The sequence below is a fragment of the Macrobrachium nipponense genome, chromosome 6 (assembly GCF_015104395.2).
Source record: "Macrobrachium nipponense isolate FS-2020 chromosome 6, ASM1510439v2, whole genome shotgun sequence".
Taxonomy (NCBI): domain Eukaryota; kingdom Metazoa; phylum Arthropoda; class Malacostraca; order Decapoda; family Palaemonidae; genus Macrobrachium; species Macrobrachium nipponense.
The window spans coordinates 81,085,303-81,106,095 of record NC_061108.1 but is presented as its reverse complement, the minus strand read 5'-3'; the positions used below and the strand labels follow the sequence as shown (position 1 = coordinate 81,106,095).

Here is a 20,793-nt window from a genome sequence, read left to right as displayed (position 1 = left end):
TCTCATGAGCATAATACATGTACAATTTGTCTTTGAAAGAAAGGTTCTGATGCTTAACCTTTATGTCTCAAAGCACCAAATTCAAACCATTGCTGGCAGAAGTTGAATTAAGACAATTGTGGTAAAGCTAAAACTTAAAACCTTTCACTCAATGTAAAAAGGATGTGATGGTCTTCATGATAACTCAAATCATGTTTACAAGCAGCAGTTTTGTATATAAATTTTTTTTTATAAATATTACTATAATTTATGCTATGCAGATGTACAAACACAACACAATTCATCAGTCAATGACACAGTCATAATGACACGAAATCAACACATACAGCAGGCAAAAAGCATGACAGACCATCAATAGAACAATTGTTCATGGTATTTCAAGATAAATGTCATACCCAGAGGATGGTACAAATAAAATACAACTTGACATGTGAGATAAATACAATGCTCTAACTAGACCCTTTCATGTAACTAATGAATTAATTAACACCTACTCTGCCAAGTTTGTCTCATTTATACTACTGGATACCATTCATACTTGGCTATTTGACTCAAGCTAATTTGGTGAAGTCTCTAACTGAGCTAGATTTCCTCATTTCACACATTGCCTACACTAAAGAAAAGACACCCAACCAATTTCATACTTGCTAACTTTAAATCAATAAATCATAGATACATTAAAATCCCACCAGGTTATGTTATATATATATATATAGTATTTATTATATAATATATATATATATATCTATATATATATGGATATAATATATATATCTATAGTATAAAAGAAATACTATGTAAAACAAATTTACTCACTCAGTGCTTGAGAGTCTTGTGTCTGTCCTACTGGGGCAACAGATAAGTTAGACAATGTCTTCAAAACTTGCCTATACTGAGGCCGTGAAAGACTTATCTTCAATGGAGTCACAATTCCGCCATCAATCTGCAAGAAATTCAAATGAAGATAAATAAAAACATTTATTAAAGTCGCTCACTAATAAAAAAAAACCTGGAAGTTCAACAACAATGTCCAAATTACAAAACTGTATCAAGATTAATAATTCATTCCAAAAAAAATGGTCAAAAATGAAATTTTTATCATAAAATAAAATTATATATATAGTACTTACCAAGTAATTACATAGCAATAGTTTCCACTTGTACAGCAGGTTAAATACAAAATTTCGTGGGTAGAGTTCACTATAGTTTGTGTAGGTAACAGCCCGTCCAAAATGGAATATTTGAATAACCTAGAAGACAATCCTCATTTGTTTCATGCCTTATGTCCATCAGAGGGGAGGAGGGTGGACTCCAGTTCTGTAATTACTTGTTAACTACATATATATAAAATTTTGTTTTATCATAAAAATGTCATCTTTATATATGTAACTTACCAAGTAATTACACAGCTGAATCCCATATCGACAGGAGGTGGGAAAAATTGGACATAATACTCAACTCCAAAACATTAAGTCATGTAATGAATTTGATATAGAATAGTTGCTAGCATTGGATAGTACAATGCTTGTCTTTCCCTATCAATTAAGAGATCCTGCAGTATAAAACTGCAACTGGTTGTCGCTCAACTTAACACGCAGTGGCGTGGCAGTAAAGCCAGGGGTCAACTCTACTTAATGGGAGCTTTGTAGCAATGGAGTACTCCGATGGCTAGCAAAGCATCAGTAAAAGTTATGCAGTAAGGGAGTTATCCAATAGCCAGCAAAACTTTAAAAGGTCCCATTGCCCTGGCTGTAGTACCAACATAAAAAACAACCATAGACACTGTCACTTACACTGAAATAACAGCACAACCCATCCACTGAGAGTGGTGGAATCTCCAGGTATTTTGTACCTCCTGGCTCCTAAAAACTCCATACCTCACTAGAAGGTGAAGAGATAGAACATCCTAAGCTTCTTCCTGCCACGCCATCCCAGTTCCTATCCTGTGGCACTGCAGAATTTTAAATGCTGTTAAGCTGGCATCAGTCTGGAGTTGGCACCGAACAAGCCACGGAAGCTTGTGCATTGGTATAAATATTGCTGGTGCCAGCTATGGCGTCAGGTGAGCTAGACGTCCATCAAACTGGAGTTTCCTAATGCTGTCAGCTCTAAAGTTGGTGCCAGACAGTAGCTGGTGCCTTGAGACCTAAGCACCAAGGGAGCCCAAAACTCTGGGTGCTGGGAGCTCTATATCTGGGGTAAGACTTGTAGCTGGCGATAGGCGAGCAGGGTGGCAGGCAAACTGGGCACCAGTCAAGCTGCTGACAGTTTGTGGACAGTGTAAACTCTAACATTAGTGCCAGGTAAACCAGAAGCTCTGGGCACTGGTAGCTCTATTGCTGGGTGTCAGGATAGCTAATAACTCAAGGTTCTGGAAGCTCTATAGCTGGCAACAGATTATAGATGTCACCATCAGAGCAAGTGGTTTGGCTTTCACTTCTTATGATAGTGAGACGCAAAGGCTGATTATACTTCTAGTTGGTCGATGTGAAATGGAAGTAAGGGGCATATGAACCTGAAATCTACGAAAGTAGAGGCTGGTCTGATGTTCTTAGCTTTCACTAAATGAAGGCAAAGTAAGTTGTTTCCTGAATCTGAGAGTACTGGAGATAAAATCTCTGCAGGATAAAGGACAAAGCAATCCTGGTCAGATGGCGAGGGGGTTCTTGACCGACCATCAAAGGGTAAGAAGGCCCTCTTGATTATCAAGTCCGGCTCAGGTAAATACCTAAAACAACTTCAACTGTGCAGAGAGCTCACTCCTCTCCCACAGAGTTGGTGAGTGCTTCTGAATTCTCCCTCAGAGTTGGTGAGTGCTCCTGAGTGCTTGGAGCATGCGCTGTCACCAGGCTGTAACTGGTGTCAGTCGAGCTGGACGCCAGGCAAGATGGAGTTTCTCTAAGCCAAGAGTGTCCGTTAAGCTCCAAGGGAGAAAGAACGGATCCAGGTCTTGGATGGATCCTAGTTCTTGGCTAAAACAAAGGAAAACGTACCTCTTGCTTCCTAGCTGGGCGTGTAAAAGGACTTGAGGGGTCATTGAGAAGACGGAAAATCCAGGTCTCTGTGCTCAAACAGATATAAGCATATATTGGTACCTCTTCAAGGAAAGCAAGAGATCCTAGACATTCTCAGAAACAAAGATATGGTCAGCAGCAGGTTCAACACTGTCCTAAAAAAGACATAGAGTCCAAGACACCAGCTTTTGGAAGACGATCACTAGGTCTGGTAGACGGTGGATGAGGGCGACTCCAAAATCTTGTAAAAGCCTCTGCAACACGTCTTGAAAACTTCAAAAGACAATCCTATGGACAGTTAGGTACCTGTCTAAGCAAGATCAGACCACCCTTAGTGGTATCTCTGAAGCTAGGTTGTTTGAGAAGATATGGCTTGGATGACAGATCTTGGAGAGTCCACCAACAACTGTAGCAGGTTCAGGAGCTATTACATGTGCCAGAACAGACTAGATTATGTAACTGGAAATTGAGCCTGAGACTGTTAGTGCCTCCTTGATCATGTAGAAGGGCGTAAGGCAAGGAGGGCCATGAGGGATTGTCTATAGCATGGTACCTGTTGCCCATGCCATGACTAGAGTAAGGTGAAGGTTCCTTGAACAGGCCAACAGGTCCAAGGTTGGCTTGCTTCACAGAATAATCAGATCCCAACAACCCAATGGATCGAAAGGTCATGATGGGAAGCACATGCTTCTGATGGCCCAGTACATCCTTCGAAACTTAATTGTCTAAATAAATTGAGAGACTAGAAGATTTGATCTGTCAACTGAGAACTCTGCTATTTGGTCTAGAGGGAATGCTGGATTCAGTTTCCCTGTTTAAGTAGAGGTGTTGGGACTGAGGTCTTATCTAAACAGACTACCAGAGTCTAGATGTAAGCTAGGTTAAGCAGTACTTGAGCCATAAAAAGCCATAAAAGAGTCGGTTTTAGCTCTGCAAAGAATAAATGAAGATTCCGGTCTTCTTGGGCACAGAGTCCTGGACATCTTTCCGGTTCCTCAAGTGGGCTCCTTGACTTATATCTGAGGTGCTGAAAAAGAAGACTAGAACAAGGCTCAGCAGAAGAAATCAGTTGACATGTAAAAACTTAAGTTTTGCCCATACAAAAAGGGAAGACAAATACAAGAAGAGATAGGAATCAGGAGAGGGCCCAAAGTATTACGGAGAGGCCGAAACACAGACTACTGATTGGGAAGCCCTGTCCCAAAAGATGGAACTACAAAACTCTTGAGTTTGGATGGGTAAGACGGGTATCTGGAAGAAAACTCCCTGCATATGCAAGCTCCTATGCAATTGTCCAAGAGAATGGGTGAAAGAACTGTTTAGATCCTCTCCCTCCTGACTTTCATCTACTGTCAAAGCAAGAAAACTAGGGTTTCCAAAATTCTTGACAAGAAGACCTAGAATTGTCTAGACACTAGAGGGAGGAAAGACAAAAGACACTTATATTGCCTCTTTAAACTAAAGTCCACTTCCAATCTTGAAAAAAACACTTCTTGGGTGACTAGAGAAGAAATAAAAGAGATATCTTCCTTTACTAGTTCGATAATTTGGACACAAATGCCCTTGTTTGGGGTTGACTTAGTCCCTGTTCAATCGGAACTGGTGCACAAGGCAGACCAAAAATCTAGCTCTGAACCAGAAACCTGACTGCTGGGGCCAAATGTACAGGTGGACACCACTCTTCACTTTGTTTGGTTTTATGTACAGCCAGCCACAAGAATTATTCCTTCTCTGGCAAGCCCCTAGTATATTTTCAAAATAAGGTACTTCTCCTATTTTATTAAATTTGGTTTCTTCTTTTATGATCTCCACTTCAGGTGGTAATTTGTATAATCTTGGTGCACAATGTACAAATGCTCTCTCCCCTGACTTACAATTTGTTCTAGGTTCAACTGGCCAATATGCTTCATTTGCATATCTGATTACAATATTAATTTCAGGTCAAAAGAAGTACTGACGCAAGAGGACACTTCACTCGGACACTGGGTGCTTCTCATACATTGGACACTCAAGACACCTGGCCGATCAGACAAAAACCTGGGCGCTCGGAGTCCTCTGACACTGCTGGGAGCTCAGATAGGGAGAGTGCTTTGGCATTAAATGTTAGCACTCGACGACAAGAAGATCTGCTTTTTCAACAGCCAAGATACACACGAAAAGCACCATCAAAGCTCCTTGTCCACAGTAGAATCCATTTCTGTTCACACCGAGATTTATATCACTAGAGGACAAAGAATGCACATCCTTAAGGACACCTTTCCAATAGCTGTCCATCAAGAACTGTGGAGAGCCGACTCGACTATAAGGCAATTATCTGGGGCAAAACACCCACGGACTCCCATGGACCAATAGTATGTCTCCTCCCAGGTTTAGGGGAGTCTGACAGGGACTGGGTTTAGGAGATCCAGTAGGGCCAGATAGTCACTTCCTCACTACACATCCAGTAGGATACTTTTCCAGTGGCTGTCTGTCAATACCTGGGACATGCAACAGGCTCAAATGAGGGGGTGACTACTCTTGTGTAAATCCCCGACCTCCCTCGGACTTCCATGTGCAGGGGACTTTGAAAGAGACCTTTGTCTAGGAGCATTGAGGGACAAGTAGCCACTCCACTGTGCATACTACACTTCACTATTACAAAGTTATCATCCGTTAACCAAGACACATGACTGGCAAAGGTATGGAAAAGGGAGCCAGATGCAGGAGCAAGTGGCGAGAGGCTATAGTAGAAAGGGAGAATTGGTGCCAGGGTAGTTACCTCTGGTGCTGAGTGCATGAGAGAAGGTGCAGGCGTTGCTGGCACCCGAGATCGGAGCGAGCAAGCTAGTAGCTTTGTATAGTGAGCTGAAACTCAACTAATGAGAACGCTTACTCATAGCAGTCAACCAAACACCCAATTCTCTCCTTACTAATTTCTACCTTGACACTTTTCAGTTCTTCTGCAAAGGAATATATGAAGATTATGTCAAAAATGTATCTACCATAGGCTAACAGGAAGCATATGTCCAGTAGATACATCATTATTGCAAGAATTACAGGCTGTATTAAATGACAAAATACCAAAGAATTATTTCCAATGCAATTATCAGTGGCTTGTGTGAAGCCTAAGGCCTATAAACAAATCATAAATGACCAGAGTTATGGTCTAAAGCAAAGATAATAATAAAATGTAATATCTGAAAAATACATTAAAATAAACTAATATCAGGGTCTCGTTAGTAACCTACAGGTCGGAAATCAATTAATTAATTGCAAAAGTTAGTGTATAGAGAAAAAGCATAGGATACACCAATTACTTTATGATCGACTGCCATAACATCTGAGCATTACTTTTATGCAAAACTATATCGATGGCTCGCTAGTAGTTTAAGACCATAAAACAATTAATAAATTGCAAGGTTATGGCCAAATGATAAAAGGTTTAACAGACCATTTACTTTTATAATGGAACGTCATAACACTCAAGAATTACTTTGAAAAACATAACTAATATTGGCAGCTCACTTACAATGGAGAGGACGAGTTACTTTTAAAAACAAAACTAATGTCAGTGGCTCGCTAAGAGTTTATAGCCAGAAAACAATTAATTAATTGCCTAAGCTATGGCCTGGTGAAAAGGCGTAATATACAATTTACTTTTACAATGTAACATCCAAGATTTAGTTTTAAGGCAAAACCATTATTGGTGCTGCCACAAGCCTAACTAGTAAACAAATCATAAATGCAAATGGCATTGTTTATAGACGGCCCCTTCGGAATCCAGTAAAATAACCAGAAAATAAATAAAGCTACCGCCAGACCAGGTGTTGCCACCATGGACAGGAGGAAATGAATGAGGATTTTCTACTGGGTCGTTCCAATATTTTGTCAGTGGGGCAGCCTGTTACCTACACAAACTATATTGAAGCGCTACCCACAAAATTTTTAATTTAAGCTGCCATACAAGTGGAAACTATAGCTATGTAATTACATTACATGTTATTCACATAAAAATTAATACATTTACAGGCAGTCCCCAGTTATCAGTGGGGTGCTGATAAGCGAAAACCACCATTAACCGAAACTCAGTGATTTATGGCATTTATGGTGGTGATAACTGGTTAATGACACCTCTGTTAGGTATGTTATGGCGCCATAACTCTAATATCAGCACCACACCCAGAACTCTGCACATTATGGTGCTATTAATCGCTGATTTTATGGTGCTAGACAAGCGCCATTAACAGAGTCCACCGATAACCGGGGAGTGCCTGTACCAAGAAAACCATGGATGAGGTCATAAATGAGAGGGCTATTTATGATTTTGTAGACTAGAAAGACTTTGAGCCAGAAAAGTCACGTGGTATGAGTTTGTTGAGGATCAGCTTATAATCTTTGAATTCCATTAGCAAGTTGTTCATGTGCAGAATAAACCTTCAGACTTAACAATAGGATGAATCTTCTGGTGCCAGCTGGAAACTGGTTAAAAACAATCAAAGACTAAATTTAAGGAATGTGGCATCTGGCATCCGATGCCTAGGTGAGGTGGAAGTGAGTCCACCAAGTGCGCTTGAATCCAGTGATGCAGTCTTTCTTCAACCTCCTTGGAGAGTGGACCTTTGCTTTGCTCTCCTATCACACAGTTGGTTTTTTTTACCTTAGCCTTTGCTATTTTTTCATATTTGTCCAGCCTAAGTAGTCCCTTGAGCGTCAAAGTACAGTGGATCCCCCATATTTGCAGGGGATGGGTACCACATATGCCCCCTCAAATAGCTAAAATCAATATGTACTAATCTTTTTCCTGCAGCATCTAAGATGCACTATAGACTGAAAACCCATTGCTTCTCTAGTTAGGTCCCATCTAATTCCATCTTGGTATTCTATCAAAATTTCCAACATTGCTTTTACTTTATGGCTCTATTAAACAAAGCTATTTTTAGTGAGTTTATATTACTAAGTAACTAGGGCTCTTTATAGAGAGCTTTGTTCTTAAAGGTGCAAATTTGAAACTCATACTTGATTTACTGGAATTTTCAAATATTTTATCAATGTTTTAAGTAAAGATTCAGTATGCTGCATCTTAATAGCTAATTTATGAATAGCACAAATTCCCATATACAATGAGCTACTGTAGAATTAAAAAGTAGCAGCCCTGGGATCCTTAGGTTAGTGCATGTATGCACATATGATCCTCAGACTTCCAGCATTCACTCAATGTGTGTCTGCTGACTGGTTTTTTTCAGGATTGCAATTTCCATACTCTACTGTATTAAATTTTTTTTAGTTATTCACTTGAAATAATTGAATCATTATTGACTTTATAATATATTACCAATAAAATAAGTTTAAGTAATCCACAACTTGGTATTATAAGAGGGAGATTTGCTTGCCAAATTCAGAAGAGATTTCTGGAAGTTTCTGCAGGTATTGCAGTTTCATTTTCCCTTCAGTTGTATTATGACCTTTAATTTTTTTGATTTTCTAGAATCATTGTGCCATTTAAAGTCTGGTTTAGTCTTAAAGCAATGGGCTCTTAATTGAGCTTTTTGACTGTTATGAACTGAGCATTTTGTAATACCTGATTTTGGTCTAGGATTTAATTTCTATATTTTATGACAGTTAAATACAAGTATCATACTTACAGTTCAGAATTATTTTCATGTAATTATTGAGAGTGAGATCTTGTCAAAACTTGTTGAGGGTTAGTTCTTATATATTTTGAAATCTAAGTATATTTGGAGCTGAGGAGCTTATCAGTTCTGGAATTTTCCCAATAATTCTGTGTTTATACATGAACATATATAATGGTGGTGTCTGATGCATTCAGTAAGAGGTTAAGATCATGTTACTGTGATTTTCATACCCCGTAAAGTACTTTGTATCTTTTGTTTGACCTTGTTTAGATGCTACCAAGCATGTTAACTCTAAAAAGATAAATGAGACTTATTACACAATTCTCAGTTTATACTAATATCTATGTTGTTCAGCCAAAAGTTAAATATACTGATCATGATTTTGTTCTTTCAGTGCACCAGCATCAGTAGTGCAAACCTTTCCAAATATCTCATGAAATGATCTGTCCACACCTGTGATTCTTAAATGGTTTTACATACAATATTAATATGTATACAGTATATCATTGTATGCACATGTCCAGAAAACTATGATACAGTAATTTTTCTCTAAACAAAAAAGAAAATCTTTTATACATTTCTAGTAATGGAATACAGTTTGAATGTTGCTGTTGGTGGGGCCCCAATAACAATTATTATAAGAATTTATATAACTGTGAGAAAGATTTGAAAGCACGTTCATTGGGACAAGGTGATAAAATACTTATTAATAGTGCTGGTGTATTTGAATGAATTGTATTACTTATTCTACAACAGTAAATTAAATAGTATTACCTGCAGAGAATCCCGTGATGCAGCAGGATGAAGATCAACAAATATATCACTGGGAAAAAAAAGCCCAGATTCATGATCCGCCAAAAGGAAAGCTGCTTGGTCATGCTTCAAATGTAGCTTAATTGTTGTACTATGAAGGATTGGTCTCCCATGGTCTTTGCAACTGTAGAGTTCTTCTGCGCACATTATAGTTGTTGACAGAGGACTGTGAAAAGCAAATAATAATAAATATGGAGTTTGATCCTTTCAGATTCCAATGACAAATATTAATATATTGCAGTTTTTACTGTCCTAAACTAAATCCGAACAAAATTGCCCAAAGCACTTATCATTTTTCAGTACTAAATAATCTTGCATGTTCTTTCCTTTCACATATATATATATATATATATATATATATATATATATATATATATATATATATATATATATATATATATATATATATATATATATATATATTACACAACTGAGTTATATAAAAACAAAAACTTGTTTCTAGAAAGAAAACTTAATCAGCTAACTCATGGTAGTATATACAATTTGTACTGTTAATCCTTTATTTCGTTTGATAAGATTTTACAAATATACCACACTTATATACAACAAAACACTTCTGTCTTAAGAAAAAACTTTAACTGGTCAATGTGTATTATATTAGAAAGAATCTACAAATGTGAGCTTTTTTGTGGCAAAGAAAGATCTAGCAAAAAGGCAACACCTGCAAGGATTAGTAAGATCACATTTCTAGACATCTTAAAGCATGACAGATGGATGTGTTCTCAAAGATACATATATTGGAACGATATTAAGTTAGAGGTTAATCCTTAATGGACAGCCACCATCACAAGTATCGAAAACAGGTTTTGAGTAGTGGATTGGCCAACTCACAGTGAGTATCAGTATTATGCATCATACGATTGGGATAAATTTAGTGCAAAATACGTTCAGAGCATTTCAATGGTCTATAAATGACTTGTGGCAACTGTGGTTTCTTGGCTTGGGGAGTCAGGAGTCAGAGGTAGCTTCCAGTATGATTTTAGACTTGAAGGGGAATGTTTCGCCACTCTTTCAATGACATTTTTATTTATTTGCTCATAAATATACCCAAGGATTGCTGTTGGTTTTATTTCCTATCTTTCATGATAGTATGTCAGCTATAATTTTAATTTTGCGAAGAAAAGCGCAAAGAAATGTTAGAAAATGCAAGTACGTATACCTCCCAAAAAGTTACTGCATCTTGTAAATCTCTTAAGTATCTTTTACAACATAGTATATACGTAGTACTATAGGCAGTCCCCGGTTATCAGTGGGGCTTCTGTTCCGATGGCTTGATGATAAGCAAAAATCAGAAAATTGGCACCTCTGTTAGGTATGCATTGGCACCAATATACTTTATTATGCACTGATAACTGGAAATTGGTAAATTTTGGCACCGAAAATTGCTGGTTAGCATACACTAGAATAGGGTTCTTCAAACAATGGGTAGCGATCCATTATGCCAAGTCCTCCAACCTGGGTCATAGGCTCACAAAAATAAGTACATAAATAAAATAAAACTCATGTACATGACATTAAGATAAATATGAATTCATACATGGATCCACCTAGTCCTAACGAATATCCAAGTCTAATCATAATGATTGGAACTTCTATTTTTGTGAGAGAGAGAGAGAGAGAGAGAGAGAGAGAGAGAGAGAGAGAGAGAGAGAGAGAGAGAGAGAGAGAGAGAGAGAGGGGGTGCAGGGTGATGCAGTGGTGGTGTGGGTGGTGAACATGAATTGAACAAGTAAGCTGTGAGCCTGCGATGGGTGCTTCCAGATTTGAAACAGAACATGATTAGTTACTTACATTTAAGTTTTTGGGGTGTGCAGAAGTCTCCTTTACTAGTTATATAACAGTTCATGCAACCACACTTGTATCAAATGGATCAATTTGTTATTAGAAAGGGTGTCATTGCTACTCAGGCACCAAAACCTTTTTGTTTTAGCGAGAAAGACAAACAGATGAAATCAATGACAGAGAAGCCTGCTATGTCGCTATGTCTCATATGGTTGTGGGTGAGGCATCATCACCACCTGTGCCTTCCTCTGAGCCTTCTGCTAAGAGGAAATTATGGCTAAGGCAATATAGTGAAGAATTCTTGAAGTGTGGATTTATTAAGTACGATAAAGATAAACAAGAACCTCGGCCACAGTGTTATTTGTAATGAAGTTCTTGCAAATGAAAGTATGAAGCTTTCAAAATTAAAGAGGCACCTTGAATCGAAACATGTTGAACTAGTTGGAAAATCAGTAGATTTTTTTCAAAGAAAAAATGAACAACTGAATTTATCAGTAAAAATCCTTAGTAAATCAACCACTCAATGATAAATTGCAACTGGCTTTTTATCTAGTTGCTTGTCACATAGCAAAAGAGAAAAGGCCATATACTTATGGTGAAAAACTTATCCTTCCAGCTACACTAGATATAGTAATTACAGTGCTTGATGAGAAATCAGCAGAGAATATTAAATGTGTCCCTGTCAGTGACACAACAGTATCTTGGAGGATTAGGGATATTGGAGAAGATTTGGAATTTCAGTTAGTTTCACACCTTCAGGCTGTTGTAGAATATGCTAACCAGCTGGATGAAAGTACCGATATAGCTAATTGAGCAACACTCTTGGTTTATGTGAGATATCCATGGGAAGACTACTTCTTGGAGGACATATTGCACTGCTTGACCTTTCCTACACACACTACAGGGTCAGAGATCTTCACAGTTTTGAATGACTGTGTAGCTGGAAAATATAAATTGAACTGGGCAAACTGCAAGAGCTTAACTAGAGATGGAGCAGTAAATGTGACAGGAAAAAATATTGGTGCTGTGAGCAAAATATCAAAGGCTGCAGGTAATTATGTAACTTGGAATTATTGTTTCATTCATTGTGAAGCTTTGGCTGCAAAAGAAATCCCTGCCAGCTTGAAAAATGTTCTATATGAAGCTGTAAAACTTGTCAATCTTATTAAAGGAAGATCAATGAATAGCCGGTTCTTCAAACAACTTTGCTGTGAAATGGGAGCTGATCAGTCACACTTGTTGTACCATACTGAAGTTAGGTGGCTATCCCGAGAAAGAGTTCTCACCAAGATATATGAATTAAGGATGGAGATATATAAATTCCTTCTTGAAAAGAAGTCTCCAATGGCAGAGCTATTTATCAGGGATGAATGACTTGCACAGCTATCATATTTAGCAGACATTTTCTCAAAACTCAATAAACTTAATATAAAACTACAAGGAAAAGACAATGATATATATATTCAAACACACTGAGGAAGCACAGGCATTTAAGAAATCATCAAAGATCTGGCAACCAAGGGTTAAAAACAGACCAACCTGTTTACTAAATGTTCCCCACACTGCACAAATGCAACATTTTTGAATCCTCAGAAACGCTGCAGTGTTTGTTTAATTTTTTTTTTTTTTTAATTATAGGTTTTCAATATTTCATGTGCAAATTAAATAACATTAAATAATGAAAATAATATTCTCTCTCTCACTCTCTCTCTTACTGAGATGAGAGAATTTTTATGGTACATATATGTACTATTTGCACCTATCACCCTATCTGTTCTGATACCATAGTCCCAGAGGATCTTTCCTGGAGCCTACGCAAGAAACACCAGCTACCTTGCAGTAATAAGTGGTACGAGCACCAACCTGAAGGAGTGATAGAAAACGATCAGACAAAGATCCTCTGGGACTATGGTATTAGAACAGATAAGCTGATACGTGTAAATAGACCAGACGTGACACTGACTGAAAAAATCAAGAAGAAAGTATTACTCATTGATGTCGCAATACCATGGATCACCAGAGTTGAAGAGAAAGAAAAGGAAAAAATGGATAAGTATCAAGACCTGAAAATAGAAATAAGAAGGATATGGGATATGCTAGTGGAAATTGTACCCATAACATACGTACACTAGGCACGATCCCAAGATCCCTGAAAAGGAATCTGGAAAACTAGAGGCTGAAGTAGTTCCAGGACTCATGCAGAAGAGTTTGATCCTAGAAATGGCTCACATAGTAAAAAAAAGTGATGGGCTCCTAAGGAGGCAGGATGCAACCTGGAACCCCACACTATAAATACCACCCTGTCAAATTGGAGGACTGTGATAGACAAAAAGAAAAAAAAAATATTTATATATATATATACATACATACACATACATACATACATACAATACATCATACATACTACATACATACAACATACGTATATATCTATATATATATTATATATATCATAATATAGATATATATATGATATATATATATAATAATTCTGAATACTTATCACATCACCGTGATTCATATAAATCATTCGAGCTACAAATGTCCTTTAATATCTAATTTGCTCTACCTCAGAATTGATATATTTTCATATATGTACGAAGGGGGAATTTTTAGTTGATAATAACTTCGTCCCCCCATGGGATCAAACCACCGTCCAGTGGACGGGAAACGAAATCAGTACATATATGAAAATATATCAATTCCGAGGTAGAGCGAATTAGATATTAAAGGACATTTGTAGCTTGAATGAGATATATATATATATATATAATATATAATATACAATATATATATATATATATATATATCTATATATATATATAATATATATATCTATGATATATATATATATTATAATTGTAATTACAACAATTATAAGTGATAGTACTTTAAAGAAATACAATAACCTTTCCATTTCAATTTAAAGAAGGAGAACTCTTCTCTCTCTCTTACTGAGATGAGACAATTTTTGTGGTATATGTATATGTTTATCATTGATAATAATAATAATAATAATAATAATAATAATAATAATAATAATAATAATAATAATAATAAAAATATAACTGTAATTATAAAATGCGTATGAAAAAATCCTTTCCCCTCTTCTTTTGTTTTTAACTCCAAGAGAAGCTGAAAGCCAGAGCTGTTAAATATGTCAAGGTAATGTGACAGGTAAGGGGAGTATTGGTGATTAGGTCAATGATTCTCTCTCTCTCTCTCTCTCTCTCTCTCTCTCTCTCTCTCTCTCTCTCTCTCTCTCTCTCTCTCTCTATTCATAGTTAGTGGTGGCTAATTTTCAATTGCTCTAATTTAACTTTTATTGTCTAGAACTGTAAATGTGTTGTTCTAAATCTCAGACACAACTAAAAGTTGTATTAGTCCAAATAAAAAGTACTGTTTGTTCTTGAAAAGGAATTTCAGAACAAAGAGAAAGAGACAGACAAAAGAATTTCTTAAAAAAAGGTTGAGAAGACTTCTAAAAATAGAACACACACTCCTATACTTTTACGTCAACCATTTATTTCTTTTTTAAGGGTAATGTATTAAGTTAACTTTTTAAATTAAAATACAGTAACTTTAATTTTATTCAAAAGTTAGCTTAATACTTAGGGAGCACGATTAAGATCATGTTTGGAGTTCAAACTATATGTAACAAGCATTTCTTAGCATTTTTGGAGACTGTGCAAAACTTACGCATAAATTCCCCTTGTACGAGGGGGTCTGGAACCTAACCTCGCATAAGTTTGGGGCATTACTGTAACTTGGTGAAATTTACGAGTGGCTTGTAAAAAAGGCCCCACACAGGGTTGTAAATACGTTGTCACTTTCAACTTCCTTAGGAAGGTAGGGAAAATTTCTTAGAATTTGTTTTTTTTACATGTGCATTTGCACATCTTCCTCTTACCTCTTTTCACTAATGTGTTTTTTCTTAAATTGATTAACCTTAAAGTTTGCCCAGTCTGGGAGTGTGCATGATATTTAGCCAGTCCTATAAGGATTAATAAGCTTGGTGCAGAAATGGGTAACTATGATAAAGAAAACTAATACTTTTAGGATTTGCAGTGACTAAATAGAAAACCCTCAAGACCATGTATGGAACAAAACCTTCGAGCAAGCCCTAGGAGTCTAGAAATGTACCAAGTTGTCTTAGTAGATAATACTTTAAAATAACAATACACGGTACAATGTAATAACAATAATAAATAAGTGAAGACAAACACAACTTCAAAATGGAACATGCAGATACTGATCTTCAAAACAGTGAATGCACAAAACTAATCAACCTTGAGAAACACAGTAATAATCATATTTATGTAAAATCATATAACCCAAGAACAAAATACATACTCAGGAACTGAGGCTAAAGAAATTACTCACCACATAAAAAATTAAGTTACATTATACAGAACCTACAGTTTGATGCAGTAGTCAATTACAAAGAAGGCACACTTACCAACAGAAAACTCAACACACTTCTAAAACAGAAATTTCAACATTTCACACATTCATAATTTTCAACACATTCATAAGGGTCCCAATCTACAATGTAGATTTGAATTTGTTCTTGCAGACCCATTAATCATAGAATAGTCTAACCTTATGTCAAGTAGCTCTAGCCATACCAATTTGATAATCTTAAAATTTAAAAAAATGCACTACACATACCCATAATCTTAAAATGAAAAAAATATGCACTACACATACCCAATCTTGAGCTCCTCTAGCCAAGATGTTAAGAAGGGCTCTGTATGACTCCATTGCAGTTAGTGTGCTGCCCAATTCCAAGGATTACTACTGTTTTCCCTGATTCCAAAGATTATCACAGGTGTCCAATCTTTTTTCCTTTCAGTTATAGCATGCTTGCTACTGCTGTGTCATTGTAAGCACTCACTTTTTTGTTATTCATGGCTTAACATACTTTATGGGCAAGGATGGAGGGACATGCACTTATAAAGCTCTTTCTGTAGTTACTAAAAAAAAAAGTACCCATAAGCATATCTACCAAGCTTGTGTAGGCTGGGCTGTTGATCACTGGCTCCCTATGACCAGCAGTAATCATATAAACATCATTCAGCCAGCGCCATATCTGGCAAGTCCTCTATTGCTTATTCATCTCACTGCGCTGGGATCACAACTGCCAAGTCTTCAGTCTCCAATGAGGAGGATTTCTGATCCATGATGCCACCTCCTTTTGTTGATAGTGCTCAGTCTATCCATTTGTCTGACCACAAGCTTGGCCTCCAATAATATCTATTATTCAGAAAAGTTTTCCTGTCACAACTGAAAGGGTGTCCTGATCTGCTCATCACCTGCTCTTCTCATCTCTACCTTCGCTTCTCTCTCCTCCTGATTCCACACACCCCTTCATTGGAGATAATTCACTCATAGGACACTTTGTTCCTCACTCAACTCAAGAAAAATGTTCCTCTTTGTTCAGGGACCAGGTTTTGTCTGAAGGTGATTCATTCTTGAATAAATTGATCACAGCCTTGTTATCTGCTTCAACAGCACTTAATGCTGAACTGTTATTCATGCCTGTGCTTGCAGCTACTACTGTGATGTCTGATGAGGGCCCACCAACCCAGCTCTCTGTGGTCTTGCCTATGTACAAGACTACATTTGTGCAGGCTCCTGCCCTGTGTGTGTGCAAGTGCTTACATCTTGACTGTTCCAGTATACATGACTGCCTTCCTTTACCCAAACTGCCTCCTTGTATCTGAAAACTCCCATGTGTGCCACTGCTCATATGCATTCAAGATGTGTCTATGGCAGACCCAGTACACAGCCTTATCACACTCTACTGCTCCTAGGTACCTGTCTGCTTCTGAGTATCATTTGCCCATGAATGATATAAATCTGCTTTCCAGTATACTACGGACACTGAGTTCTCAACTGCTTTGAGATACTAGTCTGTTTCAGTGAACTGTGCTAAACTTTCTCCAGTACTTCAATATCTGCTCTGGTGTACAGCATTCTGCTTTGGTGTACTCAACAGCTTCAGAATACTCAGCTGCCCTGGACATGTCAGTGCCCTAGTTGGCATCTGCTACAGTTCCTTCATAATCTGAAAAACCTGCTGTTTTGTCATCAATTATGAGTCCTCATTTGTATTATATTCCACAGCTATATGGCCCAGCCTGCTGTTCCAGTGAGGCCATCACTGCTTACGAATATCTTGAAAACTGTCAGCAGGCTTTCTCATCCCCTGATCAAGTGGCTTTGAATCTCCAGGAACCTCATAAACAAGAGTGCCCTTAATTGTTCAGATTGCTGTTCTCCAACTGTTTTGAGTAATCAAGGTCTCTAGTCCAGCCAGCCCTCCACATCCTGTGTCATCCTCCTTCAGATACTTGGGTTTCTGGACTCAGTATACATTCTCATATACTTAGTATCCCTCAGTCCTCCAAGAAAGCCACATTTATCAATCATAGGCAAGCATCTTATTTTTACATAAAAATACAGGATGAAATTTACTGAGTCTGACATTTTCAGCATCTACTGCATGTCTCAACTTCTGCATTAAGCTTTGGCGTCTCATCAAGACAACAACGAGGAATCGAGTTTACAGAGGTTTGATCTACCTTGGCTTAATCTTTGGATTCTATACATAAAAAAATTCTGCTACTCTTCAAGGTCAGAGATTCAGCAGGAACAAAGTCTGAGTGAGTCATCTTTTACCATTTCTGAGGGATCAAGTTAATCATCTCTTGTCTCCATGGTTCTGGCACACCTGGAGGTGTGAACTGTCCTGGAGTACCTACTGTTATACTTATATGTAGGTATGTATACTTCTTTGGGATTGTCTTTCACTGCAAAACTTTTACTACTTACAGAAGCTTCGATAATTCTGAATTATCCATTGTTGATTTGAATTGTCCTCCATCCCAGATTGCAATTCAGGCTAACCATAAACTGCCAGTGCCCTCCTCCCTTCTCTGTATTATTCAAGATCAAGGTTGACAAACAATATTAACATCTTTCCTTCCAACCAATAAAAGCATGAGCTGGATAAGTGCAATGAGCTTTTCCTTCTTTCAAAATCTTTCAAGCTGGTGTGACTGAAGCTCTTTCACATGGAGTAAGGCTATTTCATGACAAATGGTTTGTAGACATGGTTCTTATTGCAAAAACATCACTGTTCATTATCAAGATATATTCTTCTCTAATCCTTCTATTTCTCTAATAAGGAACATACCATGAGTTCTTCTACTTGCCATGGGCATTTCATCAGCTTTCATGTTTTCATTTCTATTTCTTTGTAAACTCTTTGACTTTTTTCATATCTAACTTTTTTATATCTAAATGATTCTCATATCAGTTTGGCAATCCTACCACTTCTGAGGCTTTCATATAAATGAATTCTTCAGTTTTCTCAGCCTGAATATGCTTCTAATTTCTTTCAAACTAATTCTAAATATATTCTAAACCTATTCTCTCCACTCAAAGTAATGTTTAAATTTCAATTACTCCTCAACAACGTTATGAAGAGATATACTTACAACCATTTTCTTTCACACCGCTGCATCCATCAAATAACCCTTCCACCTACCTTTTATTCACATATAATCGATCAGCTTCAACTTTCCCTATTACTTAAATCATGTGCAAATGCTGTATTTGCCACCAAATATAATACATACTTTAAAAAATTCAAAGAAATTTATGGCATCTTTTATAATATGAGGGTAACATAGGATTAAATAAGAAACAAATTTCATGACATTTAAAAAATTATACCTTCAGAACAACATATACTGATGTGGTCTCTTATAGTAAGTTAGTCTCGACAGGTATTGAAGTCATGCAATAAAATATATGTCTTAACAATTTGGAAGATTCTGCTTCAAATTATGTAGATATTAAACATAAACTAAATAAAATTAAGCAAAAAGTAAATTGACATTTTTATAACAAAATAGTTTTATATATAGTACTTGCTAAGTACTTACATAGCTATAGTTTCTAACTGGTACGACAGCTTACATTCAAAATTCTCGGCAACACTTTAATTGTTTAGTGCAGGTGACCATTACCACCCATTAATAGCAATATACTTGGAATGGTTTAGCAGATAACCTCATTCTGCTCATGCTTATGTCCATCAGCGGGGAGGAGGGATGCTTCAATCATGTAATTATTTAGTAGGTTACATACAGTAGTCCCCCGGTATTCGTGGGGGATGCATACCAGACTGCGCCCCCCCCCCTCTCCACAACCTTCTAAAATTTATTATACCTGGTTTTTATATTAGTTTTATCACAAAAAGTGCATTTTATGATGAAATAAAAAACCAGGAATTTGTGGACATTTCTCATAGAAAAATACCACGAATAGGTGAATTTCCCGTGAATAATGGGTAGATATTGTCCAGAGAGAAATCAGCAAATCCACGAGTCCGCGAATCGGGAGAACACAAATATGGGGGCCCACTCAATAGAGAACTTTATTTTATTATAAACATGTCATTTTTATATAAGTAACTTACCAAGTTATTACATAGCTGAATCCCACACTGACCAGAGGTGGGATACATGGACATATTTTACTCCAAAACATTAAGTCATGTGATGAATTAGAAACAGAAAAGTTGCTAGCACTTAATACAATGCTTGTCATTCCTAGTTAGTTAAGAGTGCCTGCAGTAGAAACTGCCTCTGGTTGGTGCTCAACTTAACTTACAGGGGCATGGCAGTGAAGCCATGGAGCAACTTTACTTCAGCATGAAATAAAAACCACAACTCATCCACTGAGAGTGGTGGGTGCTCTGGTTACATTGTACCCCATCGGCTTCCTAAACTGAGTACCTTAATACAAGGTGAACAGATAGTAAGAGAAAATACTATGCTTCCTACCATGATACCATGCCAGTTACTAAAAATGCAAGGTACTACCAAAAATTTTAACAGTTTCACTTCCTGAAAACAGTGAGAAGTGAAGGTCAATTAAACTTTCGGCAGGATGACCGTAGAATGGTCGTAAGGGATAAGCTGTGCCTGAAAGCTAATGAGTTAGAAGCAGTTCTGATGTCTAGCTTTTACTTAAAATGAGGAAAATGCTCTTCTAAATCTCAGTGTCTCAGAAAATAAAGTCCATTAGGATAATGGACAATATTTTGAAGTTCATTTTGAAGTCCGAAGGTTTTCATTCAATAGCCATAAAGACTGAAGGATGGGGCTGTCTGATTCATCTCTACTGAATTTCTTCTTCTAATCGAAGGAAAAGGAATGGGGCTAAGGGATGTGCATTCTGCTGATGACCATTCAGACTCAAAGAAAAATGAGTGAATTTATAGATCAACGTGCAGAATGGCAGACAACCATGTAGGCTACCTGCCAACTCTGCAGACTTTAAGACAGCCGTGTGGACCCGTCCATATCCGCAGGGACTTGAGACTTGAAAGGACTGGCTTGGTTCCAAACTCTCATCATAGCACCAACAACCAAACCAAAAAGTGAATGGCAAAGTGAAGTGACTGCATATGGCCTCTAAAGATCTGAGCGGAACACGCCACCACCCAACCTCAAGGCAAGAAGCAGGGCTGACAA

General features: G+C 37.3%; 1 protein-coding gene across 4 annotated transcripts in view; it reads right to left on the bottom strand.

Moving 5' to 3' along the window:
* LOC135216276 (intermembrane lipid transfer protein VPS13D-like) overlaps positions 1 to 20,793 on the bottom strand; it is a 999,641-nt gene that overhangs the window by 681,048 nt on the left and 297,800 nt on the right. For all 4 annotated transcript variants that reach the window (XM_064251439.1, XM_064251442.1, XM_064251440.1 and 1 more), the window contains 2 exons: positions 9,401 to 9,605; positions 817 to 943 (listed from right to left, as the gene is read on the bottom strand). In XM_064251439.1, the coding sequence (XP_064107509.1) occupies positions 817 to 943; positions 9,401 to 9,605 (332 nt within the window). The remainder of the gene's footprint in view (positions 1 to 816; positions 944 to 9,400; positions 9,606 to 20,793) is intronic.